The sequence below is a fragment of the Simochromis diagramma genome, unplaced genomic scaffold, assembly GCF_900408965.1.
Source record: "Simochromis diagramma unplaced genomic scaffold, fSimDia1.1 OVJJ01000387.1, whole genome shotgun sequence".
In the NCBI taxonomy this organism is placed as follows: domain Eukaryota; kingdom Metazoa; phylum Chordata; class Actinopteri; order Cichliformes; family Cichlidae; genus Simochromis; species Simochromis diagramma.
This window is the reverse complement of record NW_024387152.1, coordinates 2,646,475-2,662,628: the sequence shown is the minus strand read 5'-3', so window position 1 is coordinate 2,662,628 and position 16,154 is coordinate 2,646,475. Positions and strand designations below refer to the sequence as shown.

General features: G+C 41.0%; 1 protein-coding gene across 4 annotated transcripts; it reads right to left on the bottom strand.

Moving 5' to 3' along the window:
* Window positions 1-1,571: 1,571 nt before the first annotated feature.
* Window positions 1,572-10,137, bottom strand: zgc:153867 (uncharacterized protein LOC337226 homolog). Of its 4 annotated transcripts, none has more exons than XM_040047759.1 (7): window positions 9,952-10,137; window positions 6,168-6,195; window positions 4,231-4,374; window positions 3,955-4,128; window positions 3,671-3,748; window positions 3,150-3,184; window positions 1,572-2,072 (listed from the first exon to the last, which is right to left on the bottom strand). In XM_040047759.1, the coding sequence occupies exons 1-6, from the start codon at window positions 10,120-10,122 to the stop codon at window positions 3,156-3,158; spliced, it is 624 nt and encodes a 207-aa protein (XP_039903693.1). In that variant the 5' UTR covers window positions 10,123-10,137; the 3' UTR covers window positions 1,572-2,072; window positions 3,150-3,155. The 4 variants fall into 4 exon arrangements, with proteins under 4 accessions (XP_039903693.1, XP_039903695.1, XP_039903694.1 ...); XM_040047761.1 differs by lacking the exons at window positions 6,168-6,195; window positions 9,952-10,137 and adding exons at window positions 6,445-6,472; window positions 6,876-6,979; XM_040047760.1 differs by lacking the exon at window positions 3,150-3,184.
* Window positions 10,138-16,154: the final 6,017 nt, after the last annotated feature.

Sequence of the window (16,154 nt, the reverse complement as noted above, 5' to 3'; positions counted from 1 at the left end):
ACTGAAAATCTCAAACCCTGGTGTTTTTTCTTACCTACAAGCACCAAAATCATATTAAAAAGAATATGCGATCTCTTTTTAATCACATAAAGAATTAAAGTAATTGGGATTCCAGGGCTTTTTTAAAAGTTATCTAAGTGGATCAGTAGCTTTTAATTTCACCACAAAAATCTGTGCAAACTACTAACCACCTTTATGTTTATTAATAATCAATAAAGTCTGATATTACACATGAAATGATCAAGATTAAAAAAGGTGGGCAATATTTCAGATGATGCATAATTATTGGTGCATTGCACAAAATGTTTTTAAAGTTCACAAGAAGGCCCAAATGTGCTGCAAAAATAAAGTTTGCACACAAATTCCCAAATCTTGCTTTCTGTGAATAATTTCCCCACATTCAGGACCAGTAGCTTTTTAGAGTAGGCACTTCATCACTTTTTAAACCAGTAAGAAGGAGACATCATCTCCATGTTGAAGAGAACGCATCTTGATTTTTTCTTAGATCACTGGCTGAAAGTGAAGTGTCTAATTACAGTAGAGAGCTGAAGACAGTCTAGACGTAAAGGATTTGGTGAATCTGTTGCTCCTGAGCAGAAAAAGGAGGATGTAGCCGCACCGCGCCTGGGCCCAGCCCCCGGCTCTCTCTCCTGGCAGATTCCAGTTGAAAGTTAATTGGACGGGGAGAGGTCTGAGACAGGCTGTGCTGAGGCCCATTAGTGATTCCCCTGTCGAATGCAGAGCCACGAGGATCACAGACTCACAAATAGGAGGATTAAAATAATCAATAGCCTTGACTTCCATCGACCACACACATACACACACACCGAGTAATTAGTGGACAACCTATTCAGCACTGGACTATGACACCCTCCTGAACCTTACCCCACACACACACGAGCTCCACACTCCAATAGCTGTAGTGCCTAATGAGGGGAAATAGTTGTGGCTGCTTGTGAGGAAAGTGAAGAAAAGGTCAGGAAGCCACCAAACAGCCCTCTACTGCTCATGTCTGTGCTTTGTCATTTCCTCATTTCTCTGAAAATTTACAGCATGGCCAGAAGAAATATAAAAAACAAAACTTTTAATGTTTCTAAACAGCTGCTGCAAACATGAGATCCTACATTAGAAACTAGTGTCACCGGAAACAAACTCCTGTACAATAATTCTAATTTGGCTCAAGTCAGCAAAAAGGGCTTTTGAAGGCATGTCTTTGGTATAAACCGTAAATTCTGACAGTCAACCAATGCAAGTGTAGTTGTTTACACATTTGCTTAAGAAGTGAAAGATCATTGGTTTGATTCTGGGATACAAAAATCCCTTGGGGATTGCACCAGGAAGGGCATCTGGTGTAAAAATCAAAATCGAATGTGTGCAGCTATACGCTGTGGTGACCCCATGTGAATAAGGGAGCAGAATAGAGCAGCTTTCTGCACTGAAGGCTCAAGCAAGACAGATATCAGCAGTAATACTGCCCTCTTGTGTCAGCAGAAACCCCCCCACAAATAAAGAAAATCAATACAGCAAAATATCTTTCACTGTATCATACTAAATCAAACAAAACAACCACATGGGTTCTCAGAAAACATTTATTTAAATGCAGCAACAAAATCTGTTTGAATTCTAAACACAGAAAACTTTTTTTCTGCCTTAGTATGGCTTTAAATACACTGGTTTACCGTACAGTCAGAAACACTTTTATTCAGCCGTAGCAAGTCTTAGCCAATGACACAGCAGGTTGGTGACAGTATATGTATTTTAAAGGTCTTATCTAAAAAAAATTATAATAATCAGAAGTTATTGCATAATGATTTATGTTTTCTTACATGATGAAATGCTGCTGCAGGTAATATAAACCCAAATGAATAAAAGTTGGTCACACAGGTGAAAAGGCCTGGAAGCAAAACCTGGATCTTTGTGAGGAATGTAAAGGCACTTCTTAAATTAAAGATGGAGTAATAACTCATGGAAAGAAGCTAAATGGAAAAAGGGGGTACATGGAAAAAAAAAAAAAGAAGAAAAAAAGTGGGCTGCTCTTCGTCTTCACCCGCTCATAACCATTCTGACCAGTTCTGTAAAGGAGAAATAAAAGAGAAGTGTGAGTTTCATGGTATCAGTTTTTATAGAGACCCCCTCCAACTACAGCATGTGGAGGTAATGCCCCCTCCTCACCCAGCTTTGCTGAGCCTGGGTGGGAGATGCTGCATTTGGAGGCAGATCTCTCCACATTCTGCTCGCCCAGAGCAAAAGAAGGGTTGAAGAGGCGGGGATGAGAGAAAGAGGTGAAATCACCTCAACCTCCTATTGAGCCAAAGCAACTGGCAATCTAAGATCCAAAAAGAGCTGGTTAGAGAAGCCATCCTCGTTGTATGCTTTCCTCTAGCTGAGAAGAAGAGAAAAGCGAAGAAGGTCAAGGGAGCTACAGTCCAGTTGAGAGACGGCCAGCTACAAATTCAGTTTCCAGTAATACAGAGGAAAGAAACAGTCAGCACAGGAGCGACTCATTGCGATTCTCTTGTTAGTAGAAAAAGGGACTGGTCCACTCTCCCAAAGCTGGTGACTATACCATCTAAAAATGTAAAACATGACTATCTGAAAAGGTACATCTTATATGTGTGTTGCATCTGTGAAAAGACCAGTACCTCTGACACCAGTATAGTAAAGGCCTGTTTAATAGCACCAGTGACATGCAAACGAGATTAGAAGAGCTGCAATCATAACCACACCACCACACCAGTCAGTTCGAATGCCTTCGCTTCATGGCCACCGGGCTTTTCCTGAATGAGACCAGTCTCTTCCCTGTGTGTCCACCATATCCCCATAAATATAGGGGGGAGTCATAGACACATGCAGAGGGCCATGCTGCAGGCCAGGGGCCAAGACAGAGGGCTGCAGGAGAGAGAGGGACAGAAGAGCAGGAGGCTACACATGGGTCAGAGCCTCAAGTAGAAACGAGGAAGACCACCAGGCTTTCCCACATACATCTATGGGTCAAATCTACTTAGCAACAGTGCACTGTCCCAATTTACCAATACAAACAGCGCAACTAAAGCTGACTAGCGTTAGGATGACCTAATGCAGCTGGATTATCTGGAAACTAAAAGCAGGAAAGCCTGGAGGTGCTATCCAATGGTATACAATGCCCGTACCGGCCCTCAGCCTGACATGATGTGACGAACAAACCCTGTGGAAGAAGAACATTAACACGCTGTCAGACGCTGACATTTAAACAGAGCCTCTTACAGAAGTCCATTAAACAGAAGAGGTAAGAACAGGTATTAGAAGACGCCAACATGAATGATACGGAGCCCCCTGAAGGGTCACAGGAAGGAATTTTGCAAGGTTACGTTTACGCTGAAGCACAGGAACGTTTGCATTCCTTCAGATCCATATGAACACTTGATATGTTTAATAGCACATTTATGTCTATGTGACACTTTACTTTTACCCCTTTCAAAAGGCTCAGTGAAATGGACGCCAAACTCACACATACATAACTTTAAGCTACATTCAATTGACTTTTCAGAAAATGCACAATAACTGAAGTCAGCATAGCCTACACACAATGCCATGCATGAATTTTGAGATGAGTTGAGATGATGACATCCTGTTGCATTAGCTTAATTGTAGCCAGCATCCCATCTTGACCTTTTATATCATCAGCTCTCACCTTCGTAATTGATGCACCCATTTGCATCTTCGTGTCCTGCCAAGAGCGTCTCTACTTCCTCCTCTGTCATTTTCTCACCTGATAAATGGAACATAACAGAAGTAATTTAAAACTTACAAATTAAAATGTTGGAAAGATAAAAATACATTTGCAATTCCCTGGATATCAATTTGTATACCAATTTCAGGAACAATACGCTTCTGGAACTTGAAATCAATGTAAGTAGTGTGATCCCAACATTTCCATTTGAATAGCTATTAAGAAATGATAACAATATAGCTTGCCTAACGTGGTGAGGACATGACGTAGTTCTGCTCCCATTACTGTGCCGTTGCCCTCCTTGTCAAAGACACGGAGTCCCTCCACGAAATCCTCCATCGTCCCCTGATCTTTATTCTTAGCAATGGCCTGGAACATGGGCAGGAACTGCTCGAAGTCGAGCATTTTGGTGTTCATCTCTGCAAAAAAATAAAAATAAATAAGGCAGGCCTGTGTCAGAGAAGATTCCCTTTTGTCACTGCTGTATGTAACACCCAGTACGTTCAATCTTGTTCCCTCACCCTCAGACTTGGGGTTGCCCAGGACTTTGAGCACCTCGGCGTTAACCGGATTTTGCCCCAGGGCCCGCATGACATCTCCACACTGGCTGTAGCTGATCTTCCCATCTCCTGTCCTGTCGAACAGCAGGAATGCCTCCTTAAACTCTGCAGGACACACAGACACGTGATAAATTAAAGTATGAACATGAATTATTCAAGACGAGATGTTCATGAGTATGAGCAGAAATGATAAAGAGATAGGAAATGAACTGGAAATGAAAGCGGAAAAGCAACGGATTGGAAAAGAACATGAGAACAAGCAGACTAAAGAAAGATCCTGATTAAGACTAAATTGTAAACTTACAAGTTATCTGGCAAAACAGACAGGATGCAAAGCACCGAACTGACAAACCTGCCCAGCTTTTGTATGACACTCAACGCATGAAAATGTTAGCCAGCCTCGCTAAGATAACTGATCATATTGCGAAAACTTACACTTTACACAAATTAATCTTTGGTAAAGTGTGGTGCAAAATTAAAAAACAAAAACAAACAAACAAAAAAACAAAACACTATCTGCACACCATCTGATGATACTGCAACCATCACTTCCTCAAAAACTCTTTACTACAGTTACAGCCGATTTACTGCAGTTAATGCCTGCATGTTAAGGGTTTGTGCATTTCCCACCTAAACTATTTCACAAGTTGTGTTCATTCTTAAACAAAGGTTAAAAAGACTCAAACCTGTATTAATACAAGGCATCAAAAGCAGGCAAATCTCTCTAACAGGCAGTGACGTGTTTAGTAATTTTACTAGAAAACAAATGCAACAAAAACTCAATTCAGCCAACCGCTGCAAAAATGTTAATCAAATAACAGTTTCAGTTAAGCTTCATGCTGATCTAGTATCACCTCTAACAACCTCTAATAACTTTTGGACACCCTTTTAGCTTTGATCAGACACAAAAGGCCATCTAGCACAATAGTCTTGGAGGTAGCATTTTCTTGCAAATGATCGGAGGAGCTTCATTTAACACCATCACTGTTTGGCAACTCCACATATTAATATTGTATACTACTAATGAATAGTTAATAAACCTCTGAGGCACCTAAACCTTCTTAAGCCTTTACATTAAAAAGTATTGAGCATCTTTGTTGCTGCTCAAGTGGAGTCAGCTTTATCAACTGTCAATGATCTAAAATCAGCCATTCTAGTGTCAAACAGTGAAATAAATGCTTGCCTAAGCTCCAGCAATCAGGGAGACATGGAGCATGATTACACAACAGCAGGCAGTTTCTAATGTTATAGAAAAAAATAAATAAATAGTCCCCCCCCCAAAACAAACAAACAAAAAAAAAAGGCGTAGGCACTGTTGTGGAGTTTTTTTCCCCCCCCTGTTCTGAGGAATGTCTCTCTTCCTTTCTCGCCTGCGAGCACTTTTCCCAGCACCATATTTGGTTATTAGAGGAGTGGAGAGAAGGAGGAGGAGAGTGAGAGTAGCTCTGGCCTATTATGTCAGCTATGATTAAACAAACCAGCCCTAGGACAAAACCCATCCACCACTTTATCCAGCACCAAAAATGGGCAGAGTGGAGATGAGCTATTTGGAAGATAGCAGGCAAAGTTTATGGTACACTGACAAAAGCGGGAAAGCCTGCGCTCTAACAGAACAAGACTTGTGAGAGCAAATATGGACTCTGGCCATGATTGGCTTTTCAAAACTTCTTTCAAAATAAAATAAACCAAAATAAAACTGCAACACACATCAAGGCCGGTGAGTAGTACAACATTATGTGCAACTATGGCTGACTTTGACGTACCAAACACCAGTGCAAAGCGGCTATCGTACACATTTACGACAGACTTGGCTCCACAACCGACATGCAGATCACACCCTAAAACACTCCGAGATGGCCATCAGTTTAGTGTAAGGCGTCCCCTTTACAATGACTTACCATGAATCTGATCCAGGTTAAATTCAATCTGGAAAAGGACAAGCAGTTGCAAGTGGAAAAAAAGTGATGAAACAGTACGAAAATATAAAAAAGGAGAAACAGAAGGAAAACTTAGGTCTAAGGCCACGACTGCTACTGCTGCTGTGGCGGGCGGAGGACTTAGAGCAGGATGATAGTGGAGGTACAGGGCAAAGTGTCATCTGGAAAAAGCACGAGTGAAAGAACACCAAACAGGAGAAATACGATGGACATGCCACAACACAAAAGCAAGACTCACCGAGGATTTGATCTTCTGAGAAGTCAGACTGTTTAAAAAGAAATTAGGCTACATGAAAATGGTTCCTTAAAGCTGTGCAAAGCTCGCTCGCGTTTACATCAAAGGATCTGTGAAATACTTTACAGTTATTTAGATTGCCTGAACTTGCAGATAACATTTCCCACCGTTACCACATTCACTAATGCTCAACCTAAACCCAGTCATTACATCAGTCGACAAGTCGTATAATTGTTAACTTTATCCGCCATTCAAGCTAGTGCTAGCTTATCTAAAGTTGCACTTCCGCTTGCGCCCAGCGGTCCAATTCGGATATTCAAGTTCATCTTAACATCTCTGCAAAGTTCGGCCATTTTCTTAAAAGACTGAAAATAATACCTAACTGCATAACAACTGCGGTAATGCTAAGATGTGAATGAGGGGAAAAAACCCACCATGGCTGTGTCGGCTAAGGTGTGTCCGAGACGACGGCAAACCAAAGAATGTGACGGGTCGAGTGGAAGGTGGGGTGAGACAAACCAAGCAGGCGTACGTCATCACGCACAGGACGCAGGAACTGACGTCGCGGCAGCTGCCGCGCTCCATATATAGAAACAAAGCTGAAGGTATGGTATGTGATTTACAATACATGGATATGGAGCCTTCGTTTTATGATTAAGGTGACAAGTAAATGGAATAAACGGCTTAGGCCTTAAACCTGATTTTAGGCTAAAAGTGGATTATGATGGTCGGCCTGTCCTTTCCTTTATGGTTATGGTAACGTTATTCACAAATGTCCATTAATTAAAATATAGATTTTTTTTAAAATTTGTTTTTCAGATTGGGAAGAATGATGCTATTGTGATGATGTAATGATGTAATGATGTCTGCTGCTGGGTTTGCAGGCTGTGTTTAAGCCACATTTTCTTCAAGCCATATTTTGTGGCAAGCCCTCTGTCCCGCATGCACTGTGAAGTTGGACAAACCTTGTTTCAGCTATCTACTCTGCAGATTTTTACACGATCAACATTTTGCATGATCATAGAACTGGAAATGAATTTTTGACTGAGATTAAACTTAAAGGAGTTAATTATTTAAGTCGATCATTAATCAATGAGCCACTAGACCCCTTTTAAAAGAAATTATTTTAAGGATGTTATATAACAAAAAACACTTGCGTGATTGAGCTAAGGGACCTGCATTAGTGTTGTGGGTGTCTGGCCATCCAGGAAAGATGGATTTTTTGAGTATAGTAAGATCATGGACTGATGTCATATCACTTTATAGGCCAAAGACCTTTTTTTATTTCCTAGATGGCGGCCCGGCTTCTTGTCATGTCTGTGAAGTGGGTAACTTAACATGGCCCACATATCCTCACCAGCTAAATGGGACAGTCTCACTCTATAAAACAGTGCATGCATTGGCAACACTTAAAGCATATGAGGATGGCAGCAAAAGCTGGGGCACAAACCAAGCTAAGCTATATTACTGCACATATAAATACATTTTTTACATTAAGAATGATTGCCTATTCCTGCTTTTAACCTTTTAACATTACAAGCCCACATGATTTTGACTCGTAAAGTTCAAATGTTTTTAACAAGTGGTCAAGGTTAACTAAATTCCTATATCCACTGAGGTTTTTATATCAGCGCGCCCCTGAAAGGACTAAAATCCCCATAAAGCAATGACATTCAAAAGTATTCAAACATCCTGCTGCAATACTGGTTTATATTTGTTTAACACATACAAACCCTTTTAACATTAGTCTTGTAATGCCAGAAGGACACAACTGGCGGCTGGGTATTTTACAGCTGACAGTTAAAGTGTAGTGTTAAACACACACTGCAGCTGGTATACACTCACTGGCCGCTTTATTTGATACATCTTACAAGTCCTGGGTTAGACCCTCCTTTTTCTTCAGAGCAGCCTTAATTCTTTGTGACATAAATTCAGAAATGTGCTGGAAACATTCCTCATTTTGACACGTCAGCAGGCATTTGCTGGAAATTTATCAGCTTCACATCCATGATGCAAATTTTCCATTTTGCTACTTACCAAAGGTACTCTGTTAGAATGATATCTGGTGACAGTGGAGGCCATTTGAGTGCAGTAAACTCACTGCCATGTCATGTCATCGCTGTCTGAGATGTTCTGAGCTTTGTGATGTAGTGTGTTATTCTGTTGGAATCAGCCATCAGAAGATGGATACCCTAAATAAAGGCATGATCATCTGTAATACTCAGGTAGGCTGTGGGATCCAGATTGCTAAGAAAATATCCCCCACACCATTATACCACCACCACCACCAGCCTGAACTGTTGCTACAAAGCAGGACAGATCAGTGCTTTCACGTTATTCTGACCCTTACTGTTCAAATGTTGAGGCAGAAATCAAGACTCATCATACCAGGTGTAGTTTTTCCAATCTTGTGTTATCCAATGTTGGTGAGCCTGTGTGAATGGTAACCTCAGTTCCCTGTTCTTCTCTGGTAGGAGTGGCCCTCGGTGCGGTCTTCTGCTGCTGTGGTGATCTACGTCAGGGTTCCATAGCTTTTGCATTCAGAGATGCTGTTCTACGTGCCTCGGTTGTAACAAAGGTTTGGGTAACAACCAGTCTTGCCATCCTATTGCCTCAAAGCACATTAAAAGTCTATATACTAATACTAATCACCTTGAAATTCAGCAGGTTGTGCTGACGATGTCTATAAGCCTAAATGCCTTTAGTTGCTGCCATGTGCTTGCTGATTACACATTAGCAAATAATAAATCAATAAAGTGCTCAGTGAGTGTATGCCACTGTGCCAGAATAGTGGATGCAGATAATTGTGAACAATGAAATTAATGCAAAGTAAAATAATGTCACTTTCTAAATGATCTCATGATCTTTTGACAGAAGAACTTATTGCCTTATTTAACTTTTGAGGGTAAGCTAAGAAGTAAATGTTTAAAGATCTTTGGATACAATAACTGCAAAACATCAGAGAAGTATGAGAAGGTCTATTCTTTTGTTTTAATCTCATTACTTTATCTAGAAAGAAAATAAGAGTTTGCTCACTTTGAATTTCAGTGGTCTTAACTTTCTTTTTGTAGAAATCACTCTTGTGTGGGTTTTGAGATACAGGCAACGAATTTGAATTATCCTTCTGATGACAGAAATAGCACATGCTGTGACGGGAAACTGTCTCTAAGGGGGCCACTCACTGACTGACAACCAGTGCTGCTGTTACTGTCCCATTTCTTTGATTAACTTAGATTCTCTCTTGGTCTTTTTAATTAGCTGCACAATTAAAAGAAGCTACTTTGCAAATAATTAGAGATATTATTTGGATGGATATTATTTGAAATAAATTTCATAAGAGACCACTATTATGTATCTTTCACTGAGCTTTAATCTGTTTTCTAAGAGGCATTAATGACATACTGGGTGTAAAACTAGACTGGCTAGATGCGACTCATACTTTAGTCATACTTTATGAATGCCCCACATAAGCTCTGTTACAAAAATATGTACTGCAGACGACCCACTCACCTCCAAAGTACTGGGATCAAACGGTGAATCAGAGGGACGGAGCATCCTAGGCTTTTGCTCCGGTTTTGGAGTTGCAGGAGCTGAAGGCATGCAGGGATACGGAGGACCGAGTCTGGGTTGGGTCACTGATGAGGGAGACTTCTTAATGGAGGGTTCTCTTTTTGGAGACATTCCTGATGTCCTGGTAGAGTTACACTCAGTGTCAGATCTCTGCACTAGCAGCCAGTATGGCGCTGAGAGAAAAAATTTCAAGCTATGAAGTAAGTTGGGTGTATCCTGTCGAGGAGAGGGGGGAGGAGATCAGATTTATGATGCTGATGATGCTCAGGGACTGGCAGGTGGATGAGGCAGAGGTGAATTAGTGAAGCAAAGCGTAGGAGGAGTGGAGATGAAAGTGAGGGTGTAAAATAAAGAAGGGCCAAATATAGAAATCACCATCCTCCTCTGACTTCATTTATTTGGGTCAGAAGAGTGTGTGTGTGTGAGAGGGAGAGAAGAGAGAGAGGATTGGGTGCTAGTTTGTGCTATAAATGCCTAGAAACAGATACAAAGCATTAAAAAGCTTATATTTCCTGAACCAAGAGTCTAGAATATGCATAGTTCAGTGAATTCTGACAAGTGCATAAGGTACTATGAATAGTCATTGATTGGGCTGTAGGGGTACTGAAGTATCTCCCAGTACACCAGACAGATCACCAGTGTGTCACGGGTCCAGCACAGGAAGACACACACATTCACAGCCACAGCATTGTCTTTGGAGTCTGGAGTTCCTGCAGGAAATTCACGCAGGTACAGCGAGAAGATGTAAACTTTACAAAGAAAGGCCCCAGCTGGCAGGTCACCTTCTGGCTGTATCACTGTACCACTGTGCTGCCCGAGATTGTAACATTCATTCTAATTTTATGTTACGGATCACTCGAGGTTGCTAAATTTATTCTATCTTTTCATTTTAATATACATTTGGGGTTAATTCACAACAATATTCACTTAGTTGTATCTATTTTTAAGTGTAAATACCTTGTCTCGTGTCCAAAAACAGTTTTCTAGTGCAGACTTTGCCTATAAAATAACATTAAAGAATATCTAAAAGCACTCCTAAATCAAACATGCAACATACAACTTGCTTCCCCTTGTGACAAAGAATCAGCTAGAAGTAGCTTTATTTTTACATTCTGATGTTGTGGTTGTAACTCCTATAATATTACATGCACTACTGTATGTGTAAGCCTCTATAGTAAAGTGTTATAGCAAGCCATCATCAAACCTCAGACCACCATGGTCCAGTTTGAAATGTGATAATGTTCAGTAGTCAAGACAACCCTTTAATCACAGCTCTGATCATCACACAAGCAGAAATGTTTTAATTTATTTCCTTTGTGTTTTCTGTGTTTTCATCAATTAATCATCTGCTGATGATTTACTGGTTGAGGCTTATTTTCAGTCAACAGCTTTGTTTTCAGATTAAGTTTCCCCCCCTAAATAACAAGATATGAGTGTGTTTAGGATCAAAAAGAGATCTGTGGTTTCATTAGTTCAGTTTCTTCTTAAAATGAAACTATTTCATTGTCATTTTAAAAAAATTACGGAAGCTGATTTGAAAAATATTTTAGGATTTGATTTTTGGAACCAACCCCCCAAAATTTTACTTATACAATTAAACCAAATGATTATTATTTGATTCACCACATTTAAGTGCACATTATTCTACAAGTTTTTCCCACAGAATAAAGTTGCATAAAAATGTAAAAGATGTGGCCTTTTATCGTAATACACTACTATCTATTCAAATTTAAATTTCAATCTTGAGAGAATTAAGAATTTCAGTTGAGAAACAAATAAGTAAACCCGATGTAAACGACCTCCTGCGGCCGCCCTGCAGTACCTTCACGGCCCACCAGTAGAGCGCAATCCATGCTTTGGGAATCACTGAACAAACCCATCAGCCGTGAGGCGCTCTCAAAATATTTCACTAGATGTCACAATTGCACCACAGCACCATACGTACTCGACCCCATTAAACATTTGCCCTTAAATGATGATGAATGAATACAATACATCCGCTCACGCGTTTTAATGGACCTTTATGAGTGAAGTTTTTATAATAAATTATCGAACTTTCAGCTGTCAGTGTCGAAATGTTTTACAACTTCTGGTTTCGCTCTTTGCGCTCATCCAACAGTTTTTGCTCTCCGCTAGTCAGTCACATTTGGGGACAATCCATCGCACGCTCAATGGGCCTTGAAATCATCATTTATGTGTCCAGTGCGTCTAAACAATAGCGACATAAGACCCTTGCTGTGCGCCCAACGGCACTTCTGGTGCTTTATAATAGCCGATCGAACATGCAAAACTATAGGGTACGAAGGAACAAAATTATCAGCCCGTTATCAAAATAAAACGAAACAAGAGAAAATATAAATAAGGGAAATATTCTGATTTTTTTAAATTCACACTTTTTTTTATATCCATTACTTTATTTTTCAGCGTTAATCCTATTAATGCTTTCAGGATGCAGACCATTCACTTGCCAGCTGATTGCTGACGAGTCTGCCGAGCAGACAGCTCAGTGTCAAATAGTTTAAGAAGATTACCAGGGCTTCACGTTTTCCTCATCATTTCCAACAATAATCCACCGCAAGAGGCTAATAACTCTGAGAATACCCTATACATCTGCTTTGAAATAGATTATCAACCATATATGCTGTAATTAGCAAATTGAAATATTGTCCTTTTGTGTTTTGCAGGTGTCTGTGTATACTTATGAAATTAATTTTCTAAATAAAAAAAAACACTACCATCAGCGGTTCCTTTATTTTCCACTTTGTGTTGATTGTTGTGAAAGCAGATTCAATTACTTCAACTTAAAGGAAATGTTTCAACAGATCCTCTGAGCTGCCCCAATTGACTAATGAAATTATGGCACTTCTACCTAATGTCATTCAAAGTCCCCCGCCTGCTACAGCAAATCTCCACACCACCTGATTTATTTTTAATGATATTACACCCCTCGGTCGCCTGTGTCATGGTAATAATCGGGGCTGCTCCAGCTGCCTCTAGATCACATTAGCCAGGCTTAATATTGACAGTGCCGGGCCCACTGAACAATGAAGCTATGGGGATAGAGGGAGCTTAGAGGCTGCCTAGCCAGTGGGTATTCTGCAGGAGGTAGTGGAGATGCAGGCCAGGATGCTCCAGTTCCCTATGCCCCGGAGGACTGGCACCATCATTAGGCAGCATCTTCTATAGTCCTGTGGAGATTTAAACCCACCACTACCAAATCCAGACCCCACCCAGGCCCAAGACATCAAAACCATACTGACAGGGAACAATGAAACTAGTGGCAACTTGATTCCCTGCTATTTCTTCACTGGAAGGGGAGACCTGCCAGGACAGCAGCTCAGCAGCTGCACCTTGTAGGTTCCTGCTGTGACAGAGTATTTGGATAAGGTTCAAGGAGAAGCGATCTGCAGGGCTCACCTTATAACATCATAAAATAGGCTGTTAGAAGTTCACCCTAATGGACATACAAACCTTTTTTTATCTAAAAAAGAAGAAGAAGAAGTATAAATAATTACATAATATCATGGCTAATGCATATATATTATTTTGATTTATTAACTGATTTTTCTCTTTTTCTAACCAAATGTATTATAAGAAAAAGAAAAACCTTTTGCATCCAGATCTGATTAGAAAAGTGCTTTTATCCGTTAGACAAATTTATGTTGTAGGCTCGTCTAGTTGCTGTATTTGCATAATGGTCACACTGGGATTTCAGACTAGGCCACTTGTGGGACACTTGCACCTGATCACAGAGACACTATGGCTCTTTGCCAATCACACCTTCGCAGTTGATTCTCCCAATTAAAAAATCACCTGAATTTGTCATCACGTTTATCAGGTTGTTCAATGTCAGTTGAATGTCTGTATACTCAGATTTTATCGTCTATCCTAAATTGTTGTTTGGATTGAAAGGGGATTTTGTATTGGGGGCCCACAGATTACTGCCGTTGATTAGTGGTTGGGTGTAATCCTTTCAGACCCTCTCTCTCCAAAACACCCCTGGGATATGCCCATCTCCCAGAGGACCGGCAGCATGGCAGATGGACCCCCCCCCCTCCCTCCCTTCGGCCCCCTCTAACAGCACAACGAAAAACACTGTTGATGTCCTGGGACGGAGGTTGTAAAGTATCCTGAATATGAAACCACAGGCACCTTTGTTTAATGGCTCTCTCCCCACTTAGTGAGAATTGCCCTCAGGCCCGATTCCCATTCTGTAGGCACATTTCTGCTCGATTGGAATGTTTTCCAAATCCATTAGCCCAAAGGAAGAGGAATAAGCTGCAAACAATCTACTCATATTTTGGAGATGAAATGCTGCCTGATCTTATCTAAATGCCCTTTGTGATCCAGGAGACTCTAATTTATTGGCACCATATGGATATAACAAGGGATTTTCCAGGAAAAAAAAGGTATCAAGTTGAACATGGAATTATGTTCAGACACAACAGGATAAATAAACCGTACACTTTTCTGTGGAGCATGGCTGCACACACACCTTTATTCAGTCTGCCATGCTGAATGTCAGCAGTAGGACGTTCATGTAAATGGGCCGCAGTTGCAAAAGTGTGAAAACTTACAACTGAGCTCTGAGCTCTTTACATTTAGTTTGCACAATTTAATTTGGGAGAAACACTTCATTTAAAGATCTTTCCAAGTCTACAATAAAAAATTCTGAGAAGTCTGCTTTGTAATTGTATTCAGCCACGATGAACAGCAAATGGAAGGAAGACTAAGACGTCTTAACACGCAACATAAAATAACTTGAAATCAGCTGCTGCCAGTCGTAGAGAGAAAACTGCATCATACATAGTACAAATGGGCTCAGGACACTAAACTCTGAACAGTGAAGTTGCATCTCTCTCTAGCCTAACCGCCCTGTGCCACATCACCCCAACTCCTTAGCATGCCAGCTCCTCTCACAAATCCAAGCTCGCTGCATCTTTCATGCGTACAAGGGGGCTCAGCTTTCAGGAGCGAGCCAGGGAGCATGTGGAGCTTTAATTCCTATTGTATTCGTGCAGTCTTGGTGTGTGTGAGTGTGTCTGTGTTTTAGCAAAAGAGGGAGCGGGAGATAGAGATGAAGAAAAAGACGGAACAAGGACCCATCTGTCAGCACAGTGCACCAATCCCTCCCATTCCACTCGGAGTCCCAGGGGACTAGAGCGCGAGACAACTCACTTGTGGCAGTGGTTTTTTGTACGGAATGGGGTTGCCCCCATTTATACCAACAACAGCACTTAAAAAGCTAAAGTGGGGCTGGTACTCTTTTAGTCGTGAACATAAACTTGTCTTGGACAGCTCATGCCAAAGCTGACAATGCATTTCTTTTTTGGCCAATCAATCAAATCAAAGCATACATTAAAATCTGATTTATGTTCACAAAATCTTCATTATTAAAATGCATCTCTTTGAAACACAGTACGTCAGTTCAGTAGACTGTGTAACTTTACTTGTCTACTTTAACTTTACTTGTTGCAAAGATAAATATGTAGAACTATCCCAAGTTCAAATCATGCAAACTCATCAAAAGTTGGTTCAGATCATCTGTGTTCACCATGACCTCTTCCGGAAGGTTGGCTTTCTATGTTATTGCTTAAATGGGAGCAGGGCAATTCCCTTTCCGTTAGTCAGTCAGTCATTTGGGAAACCGATGGGGATTGTCGGAGACTGCTAGGCTCCAATTCCCCATGCAGGCTGCAGGTGTGGCGTGGCCATACTCACACTCCTGGGACAGAAGGAGAGTGTATGTATTTGGGGGTGTAGAAGTGCATCCACCAGGGGAGCTTTGGGACACATCATATTAGCCACATACACAAAGGACAAGGCTTATCTTCCTGTCCACATACCTTTATGGCCAGTGCACTGACCAGGAGTGATTAAAGAGGTAGATAAATACTGTTTCAAGCACAAGACATCTACTCGCGAGTGACGCCTGAGCATCCAAGCAACAGATGCCCCCACCCCCCAGTTGCTCCCATATTCAGCCATCTGTTAGCTTGTGTCTAATAAATCGTTTGATAAGTGCCTGTTTTCAAGCGCTTCTTGTCGATTAATCGCGTGATTATATCTTTTTCCCCGGAAATACTGCTCTTAAAAACAAGGAAACTTCACCGGATAGTCGAAAAGGTTCAGTCACGAGCACA

Coding starts and splice junctions, on each gene's coding strand:
- zgc:153867 (XM_040047759.1), bottom strand. CDS start 10,122: ATGTCTCCAAAAAGAGAACCCTCCATTAAGAAGTCTCCCTCATCAGTG. Junction 6,196..9,951: donor TTGATCCCAGTACTTTGGAG/GTGAGTGGGTCG, acceptor GTCCTTTTCCAG/ATTGAATTTAACCTGGATCA. Junction 4,375..6,167: donor TAACCTGGATCAGATTCATG/GTAAGTCATTGT, acceptor TGTGTCCTGCAG/AGTTTAAGGAGGCATTCCTG.